Source organism: Pristis pectinata, chromosome 23, assembly GCF_009764475.1.
Source record: "Pristis pectinata isolate sPriPec2 chromosome 23, sPriPec2.1.pri, whole genome shotgun sequence".
NCBI lineage: Eukaryota > Metazoa > Chordata > Chondrichthyes > Rhinopristiformes > Pristidae > Pristis > Pristis pectinata.
In genome coordinates, this window is record NC_067427.1 from 11,478,345 (window position 1) to 11,504,843 (window position 26,499).

Consider the following 26,499-nt stretch of genomic DNA (forward strand, 5'->3'; position numbering starts at 1 on the left):
ATGCAACAGATTGCAGATTAAAGACAATCAAATTCAGTGGGAACCTGGTGCCTCTTCATTTTAAAGTAGTACTGAGCTGTATGCTGAAGAAAGTCAATTGGATACCTTTTCTGCTTGTTTTCACTTGGGACTTTTATTACTCATTTTGGCTTGCAACCTTACTGGCCCCATGCAATTTCTCCTTCTAGGTACCAAAGAGTCTAAACAGTGCAGGGGAGAAAACTTGCCCTGTTCAGCAAACACAACAAAGATACATGCTTTTGAATGAATTTGGGCCATAAAAATTAAAAGGGATGCCATATCATTTAAATCAATGTTTTCACACCATCCTTAAAAGCAAGAAAACACTTAACTTGCATTGGCTTTACTGTTACAGCAACTTCCTAACCAAGTTCTAAAGTAGTTTTATACAAGTTTAGGAAATGAAGGTGTTATCAAATTTCTAAAAGTGTGGCCTGCAAAAGAAATGAGCTATGCAAAATAAATTTCAGGCCTGAGCCAGCATACATTTATGGGTTGGAAGAGCTTCTTTAGTAAGCAGTGGTAGATTCTGCAACATAAGTAAGTGCATTGATAAGTCCAGTAGTCTTGACAAAAATGTGTATTCTACAACCATAAACAGTGAAACTTTGATAAGGCTAACTTCAATGCTAACACAAGATGAAGACAGGTAATGGATGAAATATCAGCTGAAAAAGAATAATTATTTAAATTTAAGTCACTGAATAATAGACGGATATTGTGCTGAAACAGCGAGAGAACTGTAGACCAGTTTGTTTAAAACAGATGGTAGATGCAAATGAAACCTTGTATTAGGAAAATAAATGGAAAGCTCATTTATATTTGTCTGTGTTGCTAAAGATATCAAGAAAGGCAAATCAATTCAAAACCAAGCTTGTGATTTGATAGTAGGGTAGACAGGAGAAAATATTTCCATTTGCAGGGAGTACAAAATAATGCAGGATTGTTACTAAAATCCACACAGTAATTAATGTAGATTGCACTAGTTTAAAGGAAATCCTGATTAATGAGGGTGGTGCAAAAATATCTGTAACAAGTGACAATTTAGTTAATGTTGCTGCCTGAAAAATAAATCCAAGAAACTTGCACCTTTAAGAAGCATTACAGTTGAAAGCCATGAAACTCTCAAAAAAAAGCAGAAAAATTAAAAGCAACAATGTCGAAAATACTAACAAAATTTAAACTATCAATTTCTATTCTATTGGGTTTTAAAAAACACATTTAAATACTGTAGCTCTAATCCATAGGAATTTGAGTATTTACAGTTAAAAAGAGCAACTTGCATAGACAGGTACAAATAACGTTTCTGTTCAAAACAAAGATGTTCATTTAAACACGTTTTAAATTATTCCTTAATGTCTTGATATCAGACCCCAAAAATTCTTGAATAAGGGCTCTACTTACATTTTTAAAAATATTTACAAACTGGATGATTCATCATAAAGGCCTATACAATGCTCACATTGTCCATAAATTAGTTTAAATTTTTTAATAAAAAACACATCTGAGCTGCTCATCCACTCCGGTTCAAACCAACTCGTCCTTTTGATAATTATGACCTGTTAAATTTATAGCAGCAGTATTTGACTCATAGTTCTAAAATGTATCATTCCTCAGAGTTTTGTAGAAAAATCAATATCACTTAAATTAAACAGGAATGATTGAATTTGATACTGTTTGTTTGCAAATCTGCATTGCTTAAGCAACTGCAGCATCAGCTACTGCACTTTGTAATGACAATTTCCGTACCCTTTTGCCTGTATAGACTGTTAGGAATTCATATTTCAATCACATTAATTTTGGCCTCTCTTCCCCCCCCCCCCCACAAACCAACCATAATACATGATATTAAAGCATAATAATTACAATCCCCTCAATTTCAGTTGACTGTGCTTTGGAAAATCTCATAACATAATCTTTACCTTAATGGCAACTGTTTAAACCACACATCCTTAAAATTTAAACATTACAACACCCAAATAATTAAGGAGTGTCAAACTTTTAGTTATAATATACACACTCTGGCTTGGGAATGATTAGTCAAGTCCTAGATTAACTAAGATATTGGTCCAAGCAATGACAGAAGAGAAAGGAAACATTTACAATTTTTCTGGAGTGCCAGATTGTTTCTCCACGTTAACCAAGTATTTTTCACTGAAAAACTGCAATGGATGGGCTCCGAGCGATAAAGGGTTTCCACTAAGTATCAAGCACCAGTATTAATCAGTATCCCACTCATACCAATCTATTAACCAAAACATGACAGGGGAAAATATAGTCTGACACTAAATGTAAGCCAATTGAATGTATAATTTCACACTTCAGGTGATAATTGCAATGTGATTGATTCGACCTAAGGCATTTTAAAACATTGCAATTCAAATACTGTGCACAACAGTAAAATTAGCAAATGAAAAAATCTATTAAATCTGAGCGGAAACTAACAAACCAACCATCCTCAAAAGAGCACAACTTTTGAGTTTACAGTAGTTAGACATTCTGTACATCAATGGCTTGACTCAGCCTTGCTGATTTATTAGAATCTTAAACCAGGAGCACATCAGAAGATTTTCAGTATATTCCTCAACTTTTTAAATATTTTAAAAACACTGGCCGTTCTACAGCTACCATGGCTTGACAACATGGTGATTTCATGGATAGAGATTGTGACATGCATGTATCAATCCACTTGTCTTTTGCTAACTACAATGAATATGAGAGTCTTTATCGTGGACACAGAAGTGGGATTCTGTTATAAAGATACATTTCCAAAGTTTTCACTAATATTTAAGTTCCTTTTCAGACTCCATGGTTTAGTGATTGAAAGTCAAGTTTTCTCTTTATCAAGGGGACTGCAGAATTTTCTAGAGTATTTAGCAATCATTTTGGAATTTATATTCTATGGCACTTCCTTTTGGTGAAATAACACAAGACATTTATCATGAAATCTATTACAAAAATGGTTTAGATATCTTGGCATCTCCTATGTCAGCAAACCCCCTATCATTCTATCCATTGAACACAACATAATGTCAAGCCATTGGTGAAACTGGAAGCCCAGGTTAACAAAGAGCGAAATATTGTTAAAACATAATTAACTTCCAAATAAAAGTCATGTTTTACTTTTTACACTCTTGACCATTGCTCAAGGATAAGGCCATTTATCTTTAGGTAATGTGTAGGTATAATCTTCTTCAGTAAAGAAGTAACTACTAATATAAAGCTATGGTCTATAATTTATTCTGATTTTAGAACCAGCAGAGGAAAAATGGTCCACTGATTCTTCTAACCATCATAATTATTGCAAAATCCTTGAATGGAAAATGAGAGCACCTTTTTAGTCTCTTCAAAGCCTTTAAAAAAAAACTTCTTCTGACAAAGAAGTATTTCACTTATCTGAAACTCAGGTCTGACTGTTTAAGTGACTAAAATTGCTTTGCCCAAACATGTTTCAACAGCTCTCCTGAAATAGTTTCTGCTCCTATTTCTTTGTTCACTTAGCTCTTCTCATCAGTCTAAAAATGGCAGATAATGATGAACAGTAGCTCCTTGAGAGACAAAGCAGATGGAAATACATATTCAAGATTCTTTGGCAAGTTCTGCAAGAAAAGCCCAAGGGATGAAATACAGGGTATATAAAGTAATAAATAGCTGTAAACTTTAATGGCACTACCAATCAATCTGGAATGCAATAACCTTGATAGCAAAAAACAGAACAGGGATTCTTGGAACACACAATGCCAATCAGGTAATACTTTTCATCACAGTAACTTCCACTCACTGTCATTCAACTTGAAGAAAAATGTTTTAAATCTTTAAGAAAACAGGGTTTAAAGATGTTATATAAAAAATATTATTTACTCCTGCCTTTAATGCTATATTTCTACAACATAGGAGGAAGTCTCAAGATTTCTCAACACAAGATATGGATCTATCACATGTATTGATGGATGCTTATGTACAATTCTTCAGTTGTTTAGGAACAGCTGCTATTTTTTCCTGAATAGGTTACCATGTTATGTTCTGCAACTTAATTCCACCTATCCTTTACCTTTGAGAAACAAGTGGTACATTTAAAAACTTACACAGAAGTGTGTTTTCAATAATAAATTTAAGTTACCAATTATTTTGATTCACTCACCAATCCATTTTGTCATTTGTATTCACAATAGCTTTGGTCAGTAAAAAGCACACTGACATTGAAAAATAATTGCAGGTTAAGTTGTATATATTCATCCAGAGTTGCAGAGCATTAAATTTTAAGATCATCTTGCTCCTTATTATCTCTGGATCTGTCGAACGAAGGCCTGGACCAGCTGTATTAAGGGTTCCTGGCTTTCAGGACACGACTTGGACATGGAGCAGGTTGATTTGTTCGGAGGAGACAGCAGTAAGGCTGCAGCAGGGGATGACGGTGCCCCACGTCGAGAATAACGAGAAATACTAGATAGAACTGTACTCTGAAACAGTAGGAAAAAAAAGTAAATAAGCAACAGGAAAGACTTTAATTTCAATATGATCTGCACTCATTTCCAAAGGGAAGGTATTTATCCAACCCCACTTATCCAAACCAGATGGTTCTTTCAGTGCATATTTAGTTATTTCTTCTGCCTACATACCAGCTTCTGCACAGCTTAGAAATGAATAAAGCACAACAGTAAAATACACAGTGATCATCTTTCCAAATTGTTTTGAATAACATCCCAAGTCCTTTGGTGTCCTCTATAGTACAAAGAGATAACTGCAGTCCACAAAATGTCATGTTAGGATTTTGATCCAGAAATCATAATTTGAAAATCCAATTGCTGGCCAGGAAACGGGAAGAATTTTCAAATAATAAAATGAACATCTCAGTGGAACTCATCAACAGGATTATGAAATCTGGGATTCAAGAAAACTTTTTAACCAAACTATTTATTAGGATTAAACTATAACCACTAAATACATTTAAAAGACCAAAGAAAACAGCAGAGGGGAGGAAGACAATAAAACATGGGAACGTTGTACAATAGCTTGTAATTACAGTCCTGCTTATAAAACTTAAATTACCAGCTCCGAGCTCAGCTCCTGCTTCATTCTCTGCTTGTCCCGCGAGTGAACAGACGGGTCCTTCAAATACCTTACCGCTTGTGAAATCAATGCATAGAAACAATTTTCCATTGTGAACCTCAAAAGGGCCCTTCAAAATAAATGGAAACTTAACTTTATTATGGAAGGCATCAATGGAACTTTCCTTATTGAGGCTACCAATAAAGTCATGAAATTCAACCCATTAAAATTCTTTTAGCCAAATTCAACCTAGTTCAAAACAAACAAAACAAAAACTGGTAAAAGTTTATGGAAGATGAGTAGAAAAAGACAAGCATTTTGCATGTTGTTTTGGGGAAACTTAAAGTAACAACGATTAAAGAGCTTGGATTTATATTGTGTCCCTTACAACCTCGTTTTAAAAGCTTATAAGTTTTGTTACTTGCAATGTAAAAAAGCATGGCAGTTAATCTGTTGGTTAAAGAAAATGTAGAAGAGAGGACACTAGAAGAACTTTCCCTAAGTGGTACCTGGAAACTTTTACCCTAGAGGACAAGGCGTAAAGCCTCAACCGAAAGAAGACATCAGACAATGTAACTCGGTACAACAATGGAATATTGGCCTGGCTAATGTTCTCAAATCTCTAGAACTTCAACCCATGAACTTCTGACAATAGAGGCAAGGACTAGGCTAGGGCTGGCACTACCATAAGTCAGATCTATAAAAGCAATGAAGGTTACTGATTACATAAGATTTTATTATAATTTGTATGGTTGGCTGATTTTAACTAAACCTTAAAAATACTCCAAGTATATCAGAGTTATTAATACATAAAACTTTCAAATTACAAACTTTGCAGCAAACCAGAGAACAGCTGGTATAGATTAAACTACCCTACCCAATCATAAAATTCTGGCTCTCTGACAAGTATTTTGAGCTATACCACATGTGTGGTCTGGGAAGTACAGAAAAATCTTGAATCTCCAGGCTCACAATACCATGAAAACAAATTTATCTAGTCATAGTTTGCCCATAGCATTAAATGAGAATACAACCAACAATACAATAAAAATATGTTCAGTTATGACATATCACATATTTGACTATGCATTTGTCAACAGCAGGTTATTCAACCTCATGTACTTTCTCTTATTCTTGGCCACAATAGTTAAATTACATCTTTAAGCATTTCAGGTATGTTTCTCTTGGGCATGCAAGGCATCTATACCAATAACCACTTCTCCCTCTCACCCTATCACTCCTTCCTCACTACTGTGAACAATGTACTTATTAAAAAAAAGCAACAAACTTCCTCGGAACAAGACCAAAACCAGTATTGGAAGACAAGATCTCATGTGCACATACAGTTGAGAATCTGCCTTAACCTCCTGCCAGATCAAATCAATGGATAACCATGTGGTTTACTATGATTCATGACGTATAAAATTGGGAAAACACACCAAATCCCTTATGACACTTTAACTTGGAAAAAAGTTGCTTCAATTTGTGTTAATAAAAAGGGAACATTTGAAAATCCAAAATAGTTCACACTTTATTATCAAAATGAACTAACTATTGGCTGGAGTAAACACCGTTTATGGTAACACAAACTACCTAAGCAGAGGCCTGGAGTTCAAATTCCACAGCAAGAGACGTGAAACTAAATTCAATAAATCTAGCAAATCACTGCTAGCGCCAGAATAAATGACCACATATGCTGGATTGTTGTTTAAAAAAAATCTTAACTCATTCTTTAGGGAAGTGAAACTGGCACTCCTATTCAGCTGTATGCATGCAACTTTAACCCACTCAATGCAGTCAATTTATGAATGCATCTTAAGTCCCTGAGTGAGTCACTTATTTTAACATAAACTAAAGATATACACATTTCAAAACATCCTGGCTAGCATAAGATTTAGGAACACAACAATATTTGACCCCTCAAACCCGCTCCCCCACTCAACAAGATCTTCTGACATCTCCTTATCCCTTGACTCCTCTAATATGCAGAAACCTATCAATCTGTTTTGAATGCAATCAATGATTGAGCTTCTACAACTGGCTGGGGCAGAGAATTCTAAACATTCACCAACTTCTGAGTGAAGAGGCCTAGCCTACTCAATGCCTCTTCATATGACAAACTGCCATGCCAGGAACCAGTTTGCTGAATCTTCACCGTACTTCCTCTACAGCAAAAATATCTTTCTTTAAGCATGAAGATCAGAACAGTACACAATAATCCTAGTGTGGTCCCATCAAAGCCCTAAATAATTTTAGTAAGGCATCCTTACCCTTGTACTCTTGCAATAAAGACCATCATACTACTTTGGCTTCCTGATTGCCTGCTACAGCTGCATGTTAGGATTTTGGTGAACTAAATTCAAGGATACCTAGGTCCTTTGAATATCAACATTTCCCTACTTTTTTTTGCCACTCACCAAAATAAAACCTCATCTTCCATATCGTTGTCATCTGCCCTACTGCTGCCCACTCAGCTAGTCAATATCCCTTAAGTCTCATTACACACTCACGTTGCCACTCAGTTTTGAACTATTAGAAAACTTGGAAATACTGTCTTTGATCCCCTCAGTCAAAGCGCAGATATACATTGTGAATGGAGACATAAGAGATTGCAGATGCTAGAATCTGGAGCAACACGTTAGATGGGCGGCACAGTAGCGTAGTGGTTAGCGCGATGCTATTACAGCGCCAGCGATCGGGGTTCGATTCCCGTTGCTGTCTGTAAGGAGTTTGTACGTTCTCCCGTGTCTGCATGGGTTTCCTCCCACATTGCAAAGACATACAGGTAGGTTAATTTGGGTTTAAAATGGGCAGCGCGGACTCGTTGGGCCGGAAGGGCCTGTTACCACGCTGTAAATAAAATTTTTTTTAAAAATTCAAAAAAAACAAGGTGCTGGAGGAACTCAGCGGGTTGAGCTGCATCTGTGGGTGGAAGGAACTGTCGATGTTTCAGGTCAAGCCTGTGAGTATACATTGTGAATAGTTGGGGCCATGCACAGTCCCCTATGGTACTGAGTCAGAGCCTCCCAACCCGAGAAGGACCCATTTACTCCCATCCTTTGTTTTTTCCCTGTTCACCAACTCGTAATACACGGTAGTATATTACCCCCCTCTTCCACCTGCTTGAATCTTGTTCAACAAACCTCGCCCCCCCACCCCCCAATATGGGAACTTATCAAAAGCATTCCAAAAATCCTAATCCACCAGGATCCACTAGCTCCCCCTCAGCTGATCTGTTAGATGCATCCTGAAACAACTCCAAAAGATTAGTCAAATATAAATTTCCCTTTCATAAATCCACATTGACTCTGCTCAACCATGTTATTTTTATAAGTGTCTTGATATCACATCCTTTTACTGAAAAAAATGGATTCCAAATGGATTCCAGCATTTTCCAACTACCAGTGAGAGGCTAGAAGGTCAGTGGTTTCTTGCCTTCTCTCTCCCTCCTTTCTTAATAAGTAGAGCCACAGTTGTTGCCTTCCAGCTTGTAGGAGTCATTCCTGAATCTGCACAGACTTTTAGAAAACGATAACCCAAATATCCACCATCTCCATAGAATGTTGGAAAGGATTTGGGGTGTCAGGTAGTGAGTCACTCTACACAGGAAATGCATGGCTGGGCCAGCTGTGCTTCTGCTCAATATTGAACCCCAGAATGTAATGTCACTGGATACCACGGGTAGGTGGTTAGACCTTTACTTGTTAGAAATGCTCATTGTCTGGTATATTTCTGGGACAATAGTTACTTGCCACTTATAAGCCCATGCCCAAATATTGTCCAATTCACGCTGCATTTAGCAAGTTGCAGCAAATGGAATAGAACGTCGTGAAATCAGCACCAAACATTCTCACTTCCCATTTTACGATGGAAAGGATGTTACTGATGAGCCAATGGAGGATGGTTGCCCTCAGTCAGTACCTTCAAGGAACTCCTGCTGTAAGGCCCTGGGGCTGATATATTAGATTCCCAACAACAACTAGCTTCCTTTATGCAAGATATGAAGATTGTGATAGTTTGGGAGAAGTGTTAGCACAAAAAGGGATTTCTGGCAAGTGGAAGGTTTTTAAAAGCAAGTTAGGGAGAGTTCAGGGCCAATATGTTCCTGTTAGAGTGAAGGGCAAAGCTGGCAGGATTAGGAAACCCTGAATGATGAGGGATATTGAGTTCTGGTTAGGAAAAAGTTAGTGTCATATATCAGGTATAGGCAGCTGGGATCAAGGGAATCCATTGAGTATAAGGGATGTAGGAGTAGACTTAAGAGGGAAAACAGGAGGGCAAGATGACGACACAAGATAGCTTTGGCAGACAAGGTAAAGGAGAATCCTAAGAAGTTCTACAGTATATTAAAAGGGCAACGAGGGAAAGAATAGGTCCTCTTAAGGTTCAATGTGATCATCTATGTGTGGAGCCATAGGAGATTGGCGAGGTCTTAAATGAATACTTTTCTTCTGTATTTACCATGGAGAAAGTCATGGAAGCAATTTAGGGAAGAAACAGTGATGTACTGAAACAGATCTACATAACAAAAGAGGTGGTGCTGGCGGTCTTAAGATGCATAAAGGTGGATAAATTCAAAATGTATTCTAGGACATTGCAGGAGGCTTGGGAAGAAATTGCTAGGGCCCTGGCAGAGATATTTGTATCACTGTTAGCCATGGGCAAGGAACCAGAAGACCAAGGGTGGCTAATCCAGTCCCTTTATTTGAGGGCTGCTAGGTCAAGCCAGGGAACAACAGGCTAGCAATCCTAACCTCAGTGGTGGGAAAGTTACTGGAGGGGATTCTAAGAGACAGAATCCACCTGCATTTGGAAAGGCAAAGGCTGATCAAGGATAGTCAGCATGGCTTTGTGCATGGGAAATCATGTCTCACCAATTTGATTGAGCTTTTTGAAGAGGGGACCAAGAGGATTGATGACGGCAGGGAAGAAGACATTACCTACATGGACTTTAGCAAGGCCTTGTGGTAGGCTGGTCCAGAAGGTTAGATCACATGGCATCCAGGGTGAGCTAGCCAATTCAATACAAAATTGGCTTGGTGGTAGGAGTTAGAGGGTTGGTAGTGGAGGGTTGTTTTTCCAGATTGGAGGCCTGTGACCAGTAGTGTGCCACAGGGATCCATTCTGGGTCCCTTCTTATTTGTCATCTATATTAATGATTTGGATAAGAATATAGGTGGCATGATTAGTAGATTTGTGGATGACACCAAAATTGGTGGCATAATGGACAGTAAAGGTTAGCTAACATTACAACAGGATTTAAATCAACTGGAGAAGTGGTCCAAGGAATGGCAAATGGAATTTAACTTAGGCAAGCACAAAGTATTTCACTTTGCTAAGCTAAACCAGGGCAGGACTTGCACAGTAAATGGCAGGTCCCTGGAGATTATTGTAGAACAGAAAGACCTAGGAGTACAAGTACATAGTTCCCTGAAAGTGGTGACACAGGTAGACAGGGTGATGAAGACGGCATTTGGCACGATTGCTTTCATTGGTCAGGGCACTGAGTACAAGAGCTGACCGCACTTGGTGTACTGTATGCAGTTATAGAGTCAGAGTAATACAGCCCAGAAACAGGCCCTTCAGCTCAATCTATCCACGCTGACCAAGACACCCATCTATGCTGGTCCTATTTGCCTGCATTTGGCAAATATCCCTCTAAACCCTTCCAATCCATGTACCGGTCCAAGTGTCTTTTAAATGTTGTTATTGTACCTGCCTCAGCTACTTCCTCTGCCAGCTCTTTTATGGATGCCTAGCTATAGAAAGGATGTCATTAAGCTGGAAAGGGTGCAGAAAAGATTCAAGGATGTTGCTGGGACTGGTGGTCTTCAAGTTACAAGGAGAGACTGGATAGGCTGGGGCTTTTTTCCCTGGAGCATAGAAGGCTGAGGCATGATCTTATAGAGGTTTATAAAATCATGAAGGGCATAGATAAGGTGAATGGACATAATCTTTTTCCCCAGAGCTGGGTAGCCGAAACTAGAAGGCATAGGTTTAAGATGAGAGGGGAAAGATTTTTGACACAGAGGGTGGTGGGCATATGGAACGAGCTGCCAGAGTAAGTGATAGAGACGTGCAATTATAATGTTCAAAAGATAGTTAGACAGATGCATGGATAGGAGTGGTTTAGAGGGCCATATGCTGGCAAATGGGACTAGCTCAGGTTGGTAGTCTGGTCAGCATGGAAGAGTTGGGCTAAAGGGCCAGTTTCTGCACTGTATAACTCTGTGACTCTGTGTGATTCCAATAGGAAAGAAGAATTTTACTACAGCAAGTATTTATCTAAAATTACCTGCACGATTGAGAAATTAACTTCACAATAACTTTTAAAAATACTGCAATTTTATCCCCTCACTATTCAACCATGCATGAGCCATTCCATCAATTTCTAACCAAGGGTTTACCCTCTTTTTCTCAGGGTCGGGGAATTAAGAACTAGAGGGCATTAGTTTAAGGTGGGAGGGCAGAGATTTAATAGGAACCTGAGGGGCATCTATTTCACCCAGAGCTACCAGGGGAGTGGTTGAGGCAGGTACATTAACAGCATTTAAAAGATACCTGGACAGGTACATGGATAGGACAGGTTTAGAGGGATATGGGGCAAACACAGGCAAATGGGACTAGCTCAGATGGAAATTTTGGTCAGCATGGGCCAAAGGGCCCATTTCCACGTGGTATGAGTGTGCAATAGGCAAATATAATCAAGGCTAGGGGTATACATAGGGCCTAACTTATCAGCTTACGGATAAGATTTCCCCAAAATATGGTAGTGAACTTAATTCAATGTTTGGCTCTATGATAGTCTCACCCAAGCAAATTTACTTCGATACAGCAGCTGACAGTGATATACAACACTTTATTAAAGCTAAAAATCTTTTATGAAAAACACCCACCCTTTTTAAACTTACTTTAAAGATTTTGTCTCTTCAGTTGAAGTTAGTGGTATCATATTTAATGACATAGGCTCCTTCTTCTTGTCAATCTAGAAATAAAAGGAAACAAAGGTAAGACAAGAACTCTACACGCCAATGTCATGCCAGAAACAAAAAACTACACAAGTACTTCTTTGTAACACATACCAGTCTTATTTCCCCCCACCTCATTCCTCCAACAGGGATACAGTCCCCATTATAGTGGCTGCCTTTTGACATCTTACTAAGCTAATCGTCCTTTATGTTTGTCTGAACAGATGATTTTAAAATGTAGCATCACAACTGAGCAGATACTGAAATCCTTCAAAATCCACACACATTTGCCAGCAGAGGTCACTTCAGAAGCAGCAACCATGGTAGATATTCATCCTTCCATATCTTCTGGGGCTTTGAGACCAATTAAAGATTTTGACCTCTAAAATATCTGCCACAGAACAAAAAAATTGCACTTACATAGCTGACTTCTATCTTTGTTGGAATCTTTTGCTACAAATAATGAGAAATCAACATAAGCTTGAGGAAAAGTAATTTACCTTCCAACCAGGCACTTCCTTCTGGATTCAACTTGTAGCTTAAACAATTTCAGGTACTCAGCATTTCCAGATTTATGTTTTTAGAGTTCCGGTTTTCTCTCTTCTCCCCCCTCCCATTAGGCAGAAGACACAAAAGCCTGAGCGCACATATCACCAGGCTCACGGCCAGCTTCTTTGCCGCTGTTATCAGAGTCTTGAATGGACCTCTCGTACACTAAAAGATGAACTCTTGATCTCCCAAGTTACCTTGTCATGGACCTTGCCCTTTATTTGTCTACTTATACTGAACTTCCTCTATAACACTATATTCTGCATTCCGTTTTCCTTTTTACTACCTCACTGTACTTATGAATGGAATGATCTGTCTGGATGGCACGCAAAGAAAACCTATCACTGTATCTCAGTACATGTGACAATAATAAACCAATTCCAATACACAGTATTTTCCTTGGCAAGTACAGATACATTATTTACATGTTCTCCAGAATGACCTTTAATTCCTTTCTCTGTCCCATTACCACCACTTTTAACTTTCCACAAATGCCTCCTTGTCATTTAATCTCGCCTACCATCCAACTTATCACAGTCCTTCTCTTTTATTCTCTCTTTTCCTGCATCTTACAACCAGTTGCTCTCTAACCTTTTCCAGTTTTGACGCAAGGTCATCAACCTGAAATATGAACGGTTTATCTTTCTACATATACTGTGTACACTAATTTTCTAATAAAATCTGACAGACACATTGGAAAAGGTGTATAAAATAGAGATCAGCCCACAAAAAGGGAAAACTCAAATATAATTGGCAGCTGCCAATAATGCTGCCACACAATAATTTTTTTTTTAAAAAGACAACTTGTCAACAAAGGCAAGAGATTCTGCAGATGCTGGAATCTGGAGCAACACACAAAATACTGGAGGAACTCAAGAAGGTCAGGCAGATTCTAGGGATGGAAATAAACAGTCGACATTTCGGGTTGAGACCCTTCATATGGACTGGAAAGGAAGAGGGCAGGATATGGAGAGGTGGAGAAGTACAAGCTGACAAGTGATAGGCAAGTCCAGGTGAGAGGCAGAAGGTAGGTGGGTGGGGAGAGGGGATGAAAGGGAGTGATATAAGAAGATGAGAGGTGATAGGTGGAAGAGGCCCAGGGCTAAAGAAGACAGAATCCAGTAGGAGAGCACAGTAGACCATGGAATAAAGGGAAGGAGGTGGGGAATGGAAGGAAGGTAATGGGCAGGTCATGAGGGCAGATGAGGGGAAAGAGAAGGGATAGGGGGCCACAGGAATGAGGGTAAACAAAAGGGACAGGCAGGGAAAAGAGAGGGGAGGAGTTACCAGAAGTTAGAAAACTATATGTTGATGCCGTCAGGTTGGAAACTACCAAGGCAGAGTATGAGGTGTTGCTCCTCCAACCAACATTTGACCTCAACATGGCAGTACAGGAGGTCACACACAGACATGTCGGTATGGGAATGGGAAGAGGAATTAAAGTGGCTGGCCACTGGGAGATCCTGGCTACTGCGACGGACGGAGCAAAGGTGCTTGACGAAGTGATCACCCAATCTGCAGTGGGTCTCACCAATGTAGAGGAGGCCTCACCGGGAACACCAGATGCAATAAATGACACCCTCGGATTCACAGGTGAAGCGGTGCCTCACCTGGAAGGACTGTCTGGGGCCCTGAATGGTGGTAAGGGAGGAGGTGTAAGAACAGGTGTAACACTTTGCACAGTTGTAGGAATAAGTGCCAGGAGGGTCATTGGTGGGGAGGTACAAGTGGACAAGGGAGTCACTGAGACAGCAATCCCTGCAGAAAGCAAGGGGGTGGGGGGAGGTGGGAGAACGGTGGTGGGGAGCGAGATGTGCCTGGTGGTAGGATCCCCTTGGAGTTATGGAGAATGATATGTTGGACACAGAGGCTCGTGGGGTGGTAGGTAAAGACAAGGGGAACCCTGTTCCTGTCACGTCGGGTGGGGGTGGGGGGATATGGTGGGGGCAGACGTACGGGAAATGGAGGAGATGCGGGTGAGGGCTGCATTGATAATGGTGGAAGGGTAACCCCGTTTACTGGAAAAAAAGAGAACACCTGCAACATTATGGAATGGAAAGGCTCATCATGGGAACAGATGCAGTGGAGGTGGAGGAACTGAGAGAAGGGGATAGCATGCTTACAAGTGACAGGGTGGGAAGAGGTGTAGTCAAGGTAACTGCAGAGTCAGTGGGAATAAAATTACTTTTGCAATTTCCAAATGGCTAAGTAAATGCATCATCTCAAAAGGTGTTGAACTGGAATTGGAAAAGCCAATGTGCTGCCAAGTTACCAGATCTCACAAGGGCATTACAAATTTTGCTTAGTGCCTCCAATAATCTTTGTTTGCAAGTAAATGTTTTGTGAGGGTATCTGGCAATCCAATCAAGTCAAATAGTCTACTGACAATCACAGCCAAGGCTCAAGCATTAAAAATGAATTAGATTATATACTGAAAGTTTGCCAATATTTGTGGAATTATTCTGCAGAAAATGTCAATGCTTGGCAATACAAAAAGTTACTTCTGGTAAAGGCAATGATGCTTCTTTACTCAGGAGAAAGGAAACCTCTAATTCAATTGTGAAAAAAGTATCAATCTATAGAAGCCATTTCAATATTTCAATACCCTGAAAAACTGATTAACTTAGTATCCGTGATCTATATGTTCATCCATTATCATAGATTGACAAGCATCTTTGGTACGAACCATCTCAAGGTCAAGCTCCCACGATCTCTTACCTCCCCCTGCATGTTCAGAACAACATTTACAGTTGCAAGCAGAGTTCCAAATGATGGTGCAACATCAGAATCAAATGCTGGAGTAGTAAAGCTCAAGACAAAGAGCATATCATATTCAGCCAGGTCTAAGGACTGAGAGAATAAAATAAATTAGTTCAGAAAGGGAGTTCCGCTGGCGATATCCATTCTGTTCATCTATCAAGGTAACTGTTGCCCAGCAGAATCGAGATTCCAGCTTCAGAACTTTTCTTAAGCCCATATAACATCCACCATCTAAATGGCAAATCAAGAAATGGCAAACTACATGAAGAGATTCAGCAATTTCAAATCTTAAGGCACATTTATCACTATTAAGGGAGCTTGCAAATCTTGATCGGGCTTTTGGGGAAGCCACAGAAAACTACATGAAACGTGATCTTTCCTGAGTGCTCAAATGAATATTCAGTCAAGCAAATGAACAACAAAAATTAAAGAACATGACAGTAACATTAAAACAAAAATAGTGTTTTAAAGAGAAAACTCTGTTCATAATATAGGTAACATGGCCTAAAATTGCAACTGCATTAAACTGATGAATGGGTTCTGATTCTTCCTCATATCCACAAAGTTCATGGTGCAACACTGCAAGTGTGGCTCAAATGAGACTGAACCACATATTACTGTGTCATGATAAAAGTCACTTCTTTGAATCTACATTACATGCATTAAAGTTATATATCAAAGAGAATTGCATTTATTGGACACAAAGGCAGAAGGATAGGGTTCTAATGTGGGTAAGTGGGATTAGTATAGATGGACAAAAAGATTGGCATAGATGTGGTGGGCCAAAGGAACCATTTCTGTGGCACTACAACCCTACAACTCTAAAACAGTAGGTTGAACACCAGTTAGTACTTGGAAGTGGCAGAGAAATTACTGGATCTAGAGGACCCTGCTCTTCTTGGGCAGTTCTGCACAGGATGCCCCTTTTCAATTTTATGGTGTAGCCATCGCATTAGATTAGAACCTCAATGTTCAAGATCATCTGAATGAACTGCATTCATACTTATTTGTTTCATACTGGGAATACATTAGTAATAACTATTTACCTGGTCAAGCAATATCTGGCATAGATCAGGGGTGAAGTGTCGAATAGCTGCCAATGTTTTACTCAGAATCCTGAGCAGACTGGATTGGACTTTCAGCATTGCACGTTGTTCCACTTCATCTCTTTCTGTATTTTGCTGTTTTGTTGGCGTCTGAGCAGGTTTTGACTGCCTAGGAAGAATTGCGGGTGGAATAGCATCTCCATTCTTCACCTGTGGAATAGAATACAATCAATCATATTTGATGCCATTATTGTACAGGTTTTCCTTTAGATTTTGCTTCAAAGCCTAAGTCACCTATATAGCCAGAAGTAGATATAGAGTCACTTTGGGATCAGTTACCAATTGGTCTGATTCAATCTCCAAACTCCTGCTCAGAAATGAAATTTTAAAAGCCTTTTGTTTTGAAAAGAGGCTATTAAAATGCAATATTGTGAAGACATTCAAAATAGTAAATTTTGGCCTCACCGGAATATTGTAATTCAAATGCATTATGGTTTTTCCACACAGGGTAAGAGAGAGAATGATTCAAGCAACAGTTACATGTGTTAGAGTGAATATAGCCCTTTCAAGATGAAATTTAGAAAAATTTAAATGGATCCTCATTAGCTGAGTTAATGCTATGCTCCATCATAAGCTACGATAACACTTCTGAAACAGGGAGCGAGAGTGAGAAATGAAAATGACCCTCAAACTGCTGAGCACACCATGCAGATAAGCCAATAACTAACAAAAATCCAGTAACGTAGGAGGATCAGAGGAGTGGACAGTCCTAGGACAGTGTCACAGAACTGTACTACATAAAATAATGGGCTGTACCATTTCCCTTCAACTAATTGCACATATGCTCAATATGAAAAACAACCTCCAATCCCAATGACATCATCCATCTTTCTCCAGATTTGTATAACAAAGGTCAAATGGAAAATTAAATGCAAATCATTGCAAAATCTTGGACAGCCTCTTTCATTCTGCTAAGTGCCCCCTACGTGCATTTCCTTGAAGAAAATTACAAAGAATGTACCAGTGTTGGTGCTGTTGAATTGAGATAGCTTAACACTCTTAATACTCAACAATATTCAGCCTAAATTCATTGGTTCCCTTAATTCATTTAAGCACATGCATAATACTTCCACTTTTTCCAAACTACTTTCCTCCAAGGCAACTTCCTTTCTGTTAGAGATAAACTATTTAGATTATTTAAAAATTCAGAAATTTCTACTATTTACCCCAGCTAACTTCCCCCATCCATCCTCCAACTGACTTTCAGCCTTTATCACCCTACGGTCTTTGAATGCAGTTGCCTACCATGGAAGTAGTAAACTAAAGTTGACCTTGTTCCAAGTTGGCGAATGCTCACTGGGGTACAAGAAGAGCAGGTGCCTGGGCCAGTTATAAAGCCTGGACATTCTTGATTTGTTTAGTTCTAGGGCAAAAGAACCTCTAGAACTGCAAGGATAAATGAAAGGGTTCTTATTTTCCCTATTATAGTCAGGTATTTTTAAATCTTAGTAGAACATTGCTAGCAAAGTGGTTTTGCCATTATTCACGAACATTATGGTAATGATTCAAGTGCTCAAACAAAACTATTACTCAAAAAACAAAGATCACAAAACACAGTAGATAATTTACTGACAAGTATTTACAATATCTTTGTTGGCTTAAATAATATTATTTTTTAAAATTTTATTTACAGCGTGGTAACAGGCTCTTCCGGCCCGATGAGTCCGCGCCGCCCATTTTAAACCCAAATTAACCTACCCGTACATCTTTGCAATGCGGGAGGAAACTGGAACACCCGGAGGAAACCCGTGCAGACATGGGAGAACGTACAAACTCCTTACAGACAGCGACGGGAATCGAACCCCAATCGCTGGCACTGTAATAGCATCGCGCTAACCGCTACACTACCGTGCCACCTCTTTGAACACAACTCTTTGAAAAGCTTGTTTAAACATTGCACATATTCATGGACAAAACCCAGTTTAAAGAAACAACTTCATACTGACCTGTAGGTAGTGCTGAAGCACTTTGGGGCTATGAAGCAGAAAGGTACACGTCTGGCACAGGTAACACAGGTTTACCTGTAAAACACAGAACAAGCAGTTAGCTACAGTAACAAGGAGCATCTTTCCCACAAAAACTAACATTTAGGTTATTCTGTTTACTTGTGATCTACCATCAATCCACATCATGCTGAATCAATCGGTACCCACAAAAACCAGGGCAGGAACTCAAAACATAAAAAGGTCTTAAAATAGTAATAGCCCTACTTATATTACATAAAACATGCTACACACCATATAGATTTCTAATAATACTCTCCACAAAGTTATTATTTGAAAGTTTTAAGCAAATTTATTTTGAATGACCCAATCTGATGAATGCATCACCCATAACTGAACTAAGTCTTGCACTGCAGAGATGTTATAATTTTTTTTTTAATCAGTTTTCGGTGCCTAGGTTGTGGCAAGTAAACTACAACTAGTCTCAGAGTAGGCCTGAGCTTGGATAAGGTAGTGTTTGGATTCTTGTTCTTGATTATATTTGATTAAAAAGCACAGCTAAAGCAGTGCATTAATATGATTTCAATTTTCTGGTATTCTGTTAGAAGCAGTGACTTCTCATATTCAAACTTGTATGAGTATACCTGTACATCTCTAAGCAGCTGTGGCAGATGAAACCGCCACTCTTTGATGAAGTTGGAAAGTTGAAGAATAAACCCAACCGTATGATCAACTTCATCGAGGCAAGCCAAGCTCTGCACCTTTCGAACTGCATCCAAGCACTATAAAGGAATGGGCAAAGATAATGACAGATATCCTGATGCACCTAACATCAACATGCAATGGTTAACATAATAAAACTATACACATTTATGACATAGGAGATGGCTGGCCATTTGGCCTTTAATGTCATTTAAAAAAATAACCTAAAAGCATATAAAAATAAAACAAAAACAACGTTCTTCTTCAGTTGTGATGGAAAAAAGACTAAAGAACTGTATTTTTCCATAATGTTCATGCCAATTCTGGAAGGTCAGGCATAAAGGAATCCTTGGTGAGGGAAAACATTCAGAAATATACAACACTGAAGTCATGATTTTCTTCTGCAAAGTGCACCATCTAGTGGCCTAGAAGACATATTCTAAATCCTATCTGAACTATGGCAAGTGGACTTGAGTAATAAGCAACTATGAGTGCACCAACTTATGACGTCAGTTACAGACATTTATAATCAAGCCTCAACAAAACCATTTGAAAAGGGAGAGAGTGAACAGGAAAATTTATTAAAAATATGCTTTAGACATGCATAGCTTTCAAGCAATTTATGGATCTGCAAGTGAATTATCTACTTTACTTCCCCCTTGAAAGAAATTATGCATAAGAATTGTTGAAACAAATGAGAATGTTCATTTATAGAATGGTTCTTACACTTCACTGAAGGAACCGTTCCTTCAAGGAACTCTATAAATTCAGTGCAGATTAAATTTTAAAAGCATGAAAAGCTTTTCCCTACCTGAAGTATCCGCTCCTGATGGACTCCAACAAAGTCTAATGCTTCGGTAAGGAAGTTGTAGCGTAGCGATTTTAAAAGTCTTTCCATCAGTGACATAGTGAGCCGATAAACACCTGGCCATGAGGGAGCATCCAAAGATTTTCGGGAAGATCCCAAAGTCTGAATCATAAAGAGAAAAGTGAAGATATTGGAGAGACATCAAATAGCAATCAATTCTTCACCTGACATATCAGACAAGCATTGAAAACAAAAGCAAAATACTGCAAAAATCAGATATCTGATAACACATAGTATACAAGTTTCAGGCTGTTTGTAAAAGCAAGGTTTGTTAAAAACAAACAGTAAAGTTGAAAAGCTACCTGATATAGTTCAATCTCGGAACCTTATATGAATTTATAAGCAGATCTGATTCAATTATGCCAAAGATTTGATACTGCAATCTGCAATGCAAGTTATGAATTGACTGAAAAACAGTTTTTTGCCGTAACATGCTTATTTTGGTTCTATGCATCATGCTGAAAAGCATTAGTTTTGAATACAATTTTGTGACAGCTGTTGGAACAAAAGGATTTCTTCAACTCAAAAACATATTTATCAATCTCTTCACTTTGAAAGAATGGGACTCAAAGTTATAAACTTAAACAGCGGAGATTAAGTAGGATTATAAAATTAAGTCAGTTAAAATTGTCAAATGTAATTTTTTTTGAGAAACTAATTTGTGCCTGTTGTAATTTACAATTAGAACAAACTACATTACAAAGCAGTGGGAGCAAGATTAATAAGAGTATATAGTTGAGAATTACCTAGGACATAATGGACTTCTACTTTGTAGAAGTCACTAAAAAAAAGTTGAAAATATAATTTAGCCATCAAACTAGAACCATCCAGGCAACATACAGGCTAACTCAATAATTTAAAATTAACTGTCCTCCCTTCACAACCAAGAACCATTTTCCCAAGTGTTCCAGTCGAATCTGTGCAGTATTTAGCTTCCTTTATACTTGTTCCCAATATCCTAATTTGTGATAATAATTGATCAAGTTTCCCCACAACGTTCTCAAAACTGGATACAATTTCATCAATAGTAGGTTTAACTTAAAATATCAAAACTGAGTAGCACATATTGAGGTGTCGATACTTTGCACATATTCACTCTACATAACACACTACTTTGATTGCAATGAAACAATTCTCATCAATCCTTGTAACAGTTATTGAGGCACAGTACCTGCGTGGTGCCATTGGCACTGAGCTGATAAACACTTAGAAGTGGCAGACAAATGCTTGGTAGAACACCAGCTCCACCCATTGCAGCCGCTCCCTGAAAGTACAAATGCGGGATTTAACATGAGTATGTTTTTTTTCGGCTTTTAATGGGTTTATGTACATCATTAACTTAAAGTAGACACTCACACCACTTTACTGTCTCTGGAAAACAAGACATTTTCATGTGAATAACTGTACAATAATGGTCAAGGTGAAGTTATTTTACTTATACGTGGATTTAAAATGAGGAAGAGTTGAAAGGACTTGGAAATAACGCTTTCAGAGTTTGCTACCTTTCAAAATCTGTTACAATGTACATCAACTGGACAAATATCATGTGTAATACACTTTAAAATGAAAGCTGAAGCCCCAGATCAATGGACTTTTAACAGTATTTGTTTTTTTTTAAAAAAAACAGTACAGCATTCAAAACTATCCTGTAGACTGCCCAAATCTAACTTTACATTAAAAATTCAAAAGAAAAAGTAAACACAGTGAAAGCATTATTTACATAGGAGATTATGTACTAAACCCAAAAGCAGAATATTTGACTTTCATATTTAGAGTCACAAAACTATAGCGGGTAAATATTAAATTCTGTCACAGTACTTTCATTACTTTTTCTTTTTTTTAAAATACAAAAGACCAGTAAATACCGTAGTTGATAATTTTGCTAGAAGCATGGAACGTTGGTTAAATGCACATATCCCAGAAAGATTTCTGAATGTGGCCTCAAGTAAAATAATTTTTGAGCTAGTTAGCTTTATTTCCAAATCTTTTCCCCTCCATTTCTTTCTGTTGGTTTACACAATAGACAGTTGAGCTACCCTCAGGGCAACAGGAGCACATGAGCAATCTAGACATTTGGTTGCGTATAATTAATTTCCTATGTTACAGCAAGGACTGGATTTCAAAAGTACTTGATTAGATATGGCATACTTCAGTTTGTTGTTTATATTACATATACTTCTGATGAAACCACAAAAGCCAAACATTCTCATGGCTATTAGAATTTACAAACAAAAACCGCTAGAAATACTCAGCAGAAAGCATCTGTGGAGGGAAATGCAGAATTAACATTTCAGGTGGATAACCTATCACTAGAACTAGGAAAAGTTAAAATCAAAAGCATTTAAGTTGCATAGAAGGGGGAGGGTTGGAAAGTCATATCATCAAAACAAATGCAGGAGGAGGAGGAAGTGGGAGATTGTTCTACATATTCCACAAAAGAATTCTCCTAGCTACACATTTGATCTAAAGAAATTGAGTAGAATTGAAGAATGTGAGGAACCCACATGGATCCTGACCATTTGTTAGATACATGGAAGAGTCTTTGTTCCAGTCCTACTCTGGCCTCTCACCCCTTTCTCTGGTATGTTGATGACTGTTTTGATGCTACTTCATCCTCTCAAACATTTTATCATCTTTGCTACCTTTACTCCCACTCTACTGTTTATCTGACCCTTCACTCCCTTTTCTTGACTTATCTACTTCTTAGAGGACAGACGTGCGACCAATATCCATTGCAGTGTTATACTGCAGCTCTCACCGTTCAGTCCACAATGTCCCTCACTCTTTAATCCTCGATCCCACTTGGACCAGTGTCTTTGTTCACTTACACTATTCCAACAAAGCCATAAGCAAACCAGAGAAATTGCATTTCATCTTCCCAACAGACACACAATAGCGCTCAGGGCTCAATACTGAACTCAACCATTTCCAGTCTGCGTGAGAGCAAGCCAGTTTTGAGGAAAGGTCATCGACCTCAAAAGTTAACTGTGTTACTCCTTCAACAGATGCTGCATGATCTGGTGAGCATTTCCAGCTCTCTCTTTTATTTCAGGTTTCCAGTAACTGCAGCATTTTACAGTTCCAGCAATTTTCTCCTTGCTCCCACCCTTATTCTTTGCCTTCTAGTTAAACCTCCTCAAGGTGGATCAGCTGTAATTACAAACCTTCACCATCCTTTCTCAGCCTGTACCACCACAATTTATCACAGAGTAATAAAGCACAAAAGGCCCTTCAGCCCACCCAATCTATGCCAACCATCAAGCACCCACTTACACTCATCCCATTTTATTATCCCCACACTCCCATTGTAGACTCTACCACTCACATACACACAAGGGACAATTTACAATGAGCAATTAACCAATCCACCCACTCATCTTTGGGACATAGGAGGAAACCAGAGCACCCAGAAAAAAAGCCAAGGAGTCATAGCGAGAATGTGCAATCGCCACACAGACAGCACCAGAGGTCAGGATTGAACCTGGGCCACTGGAGCTGTGAGACAGCTCTACTAAATGCTCCACTGTGCCTGCTACCCTTTGTCATTCAGTTTCTCTTGTTCTTCAGCCTACTACTGACATTCCCTTGGTTCTCTCCAACATAAAACATGTTTAATATCCAACTTCCTAGTTTTGATAAAAACATGACACTTCAATTGTTTCCTTCTCCCTAGACACTGCCTTGCCTGCTGAGTATTACTAACATGTTCTGTTTTTTTTATTTTCCAGCATTTGCAGTTTTTCCCTTTAGGATTTAGAAACTCTGCTTACTTGCTGAGTTTTGGCCAGGCCCAAAAGCAAATGCAGGGATGCCTCTGCAAAATGTAGATTCTGTTTGACTCGAAGACTAAGTTCCAAGGTGCTAAGCATTGCAGGAAGAAATGGAACCTTCCGAGTGATGGAAATTAAATGATCGCCACACTCATCCATTTCACAGAGTTCCTTAGCAAGGTGGAGAGCTAGCACACATACCTGGAGAAAGAAAGACAGGTTATAACAGAGTCCATAAAGTGCATATATATTCAGTTCAACCTGCTGCTGGATATATAATTAAACAATTGTTTTCTCCCCTTACCCCATCTTTCTGGTCCTTGTGCTGTAGTCGTGGTGCACAATCCGTTTCCATACTATCTTTGTCATCAAATAAGCCAGCATCAGTCGTCAGTGCATGATGTGTTTGGTCCAATAGAACAATTGCCTCATTATGTATGGTCTCACACACAGTTAGCAGCATTTGAGAATACTGGGGGAAGTCACTAACTAAACAAAAGATTATAAAAGTTGCAAAATCTACATCAGTAGAATTACAAGTCAGTGATAGAAATGAATTTACAAACTGTCATAAATTAGATAGATCTGCAGCAAATCATACCATATTTTAATTAGATTTCTGAAACCACCGAGCAACATTAATTCATATATGTGCACACAACATAAAAATGTGAATATATTTCTTTCTAGTACAACCATCACGCCCCAAACTGAGATGGCTGTCACATTTAAGAATGCCATCTACACAAAGTGTTATATCACAATTGGACCACATGCAAATTCATAAAGCAGAAATCCTGAGTTTAGTTGGCAATAAAACATCACTACAAACAGTAAGCTAGAATACCTGACTGACTGCAAAATAAGAACACCTGCACCAACAAGATTACAGTGGTTCAAGGAGGCATCATCACAAGGGCAATTAGGGAAATAAATGCAGTTCTGCCAACAAAAAAAAACAATAGAAATGGGGGGTGGGAGGTGATGGGAAGAGTCCTACTTTTTGTTTTAAATCAGTTATGTGCCCATTACTATAAAAACCTGATGCCTTTCCATTCTGAAGCAATAGTGATCCGTTATTTTTGCAAAAAACAGGAATCACAGTATTTTCCACTTGTCCCCTATAGCTGGTGACCTGAAGAGTTGACCGCCTGTTGATCAAGAATACTGTGCACCTCCTCGGAGGGTGCTGATCCTTAGCCATCAGGCACATATCCATAACATTCACCACACAGAACGTTACAACCAAATTTTTGAAAGAAAATCAAGAAGAAAGTGAAAGTCGCACCTCGTAGATGCTTGATCTGAAGTGTAATTATGATAGCAGAATATATTTTTGCCTTTGTCTTCTCCATGAAGTACTGGTTGCTCTGTGAGAGGCTCTCTAGAATTTGATCCAAAGGGTCCAGGATTTTAGATACATTAACAATTGTGCTGATAAAGGAACAAAGCAGAAACCATTATTCTATGCCATTAATTTGTTATTGGACATGCACATGTAATATGATCATTTCCTTAAAAATAGAGCAGCAAATTCAGGGCAATATCCAAAGTTGTAATACTTCAGGTATGCTTCTGGATCCATAATCAGGAAGGATAAAAAAAACTTTGATCTTTCCTTGACCAAATCTACAGGATATAATCCAACAACGTATTTTTAAATCTGGTTTTAAAATTTGAGAGTAGGAGGCTACAACAAAATAAAAGGACACACCTGCGAATGTTATAACACAACCTACATTGTATTTGAAAATTTACAAACAATATTCAATATGTAAAGTCTGTGATAAAATTTCCAAACACATTGTGCATAATCACCATAATTTTTTTGTTTCCTACCTTCTCCATTGTTTCAATAGGATTAAAAGTAGTGTTGCCAGCATTGATCCCATTTGCAGACATGGAACAGATGAGGGAACTGTCAGCTAACAAAAGAATATATAATTATAAGATGAGAGTCAAGCGTAAAAAGGATGGTCAAGTAAACAACTAGTACATTTCCAACAAATTCCGGCCTTGAAGTGTTCTTCCAGAAACTTTTTTATTTGCACTATTTACTTTGTAATTTATAGTAAATTTTATGTCTTTGCGCTGTACTGCTGCCGCAAAACAACAAATTTCACAAAATACAAGTCAGTGATAATAAATCTGATTCTGATTCTTCTGATTCTGTATGAGGCAATTCAAAGTGCTGGATTCTTGCTCAAATCTCATCATCATAGCCAAGACAACAAAATCTGCATGCAATTAATTGCAAGAAACTCACCAACACTTTGGTTGCTTCAAGAACATCATGTAGTAATTGCAGCCGTAGTTGACAATCACATAGATACATCACCTCCTCCTGTGGAGCAAAATAAGCAAAAAAATACAGCTCAATTTGGCTATTTAACATTGTACGTTTATCTTAGAAAGAAAAAAAAAACAGCTTTTAGGGCACATCTTTGCAGCAAAGCAGCTGAGTTATTAAGCTAGGGTCTCACTGGTACCTTAATAAGAAACAGTTGTTCAGTAACATGCCTATGGAACTTTTGAGTGCTGATTTATGTTTTGAGGCTATATCCAATATACACTGTTAATTATGTAGAAGAACCTATAGATAAGTTACTTCATTAAACATCAGTGATAGTTGTATTGTACAAGTTAAATGACCTCAATATAACTGGCAGAGAGGTTTAGGGTAGAAGGAGCACCCTGTTTTGTATGTTTTGTTTTGTATCTGATGATATGTGCCTGTAACGTTGCTGGAAGTAAGTTTTTCAT

The 26,499-nt window shown here is 38.4% G+C and overlaps 1 protein-coding gene across 2 annotated transcripts in view; it reads right to left on the bottom strand.

The window, feature by feature from the left end:
• Positions 1-119: 119 nt before the first annotated feature.
• The window catches only part of nup188 (nucleoporin 188), an 83,059-nt gene continuing 56,679 nt past the window's right edge, over positions 120-26,499 (bottom strand). For both annotated transcript variants that reach the window (XM_052037238.1, XM_052037237.1), the window contains exons 32-45: positions 26,003-26,080; positions 25,576-25,661; positions 25,025-25,170; positions 24,041-24,225; positions 23,737-23,937; positions 21,138-21,230; positions 19,910-20,068; positions 19,041-19,178; positions 18,400-18,474; positions 16,394-16,603; positions 15,306-15,437; positions 11,982-12,055; positions 5,071-5,200; positions 120-4,481 (exon numbers count right to left, since the gene is read on the bottom strand). In XM_052037238.1, the coding sequence (XP_051893198.1) occupies positions 4,302-4,481; positions 5,071-5,200; positions 11,982-12,055; positions 15,306-15,437; positions 16,394-16,603; positions 18,400-18,474; positions 19,041-19,178; positions 19,910-20,068; positions 21,138-21,230; positions 23,737-23,937; positions 24,041-24,225; positions 25,025-25,170; positions 25,576-25,661; positions 26,003-26,080 (1,887 nt within the window). In that variant the 3' untranslated portion in view covers positions 120-4,301. The remainder of the gene's footprint in view (positions 4,482-5,070; positions 5,201-11,981; positions 12,056-15,305; positions 15,438-16,393; positions 16,604-18,399; positions 18,475-19,040; positions 19,179-19,909; positions 20,069-21,137; positions 21,231-23,736; positions 23,938-24,040; positions 24,226-25,024; positions 25,171-25,575; positions 25,662-26,002; positions 26,081-26,499) is intronic.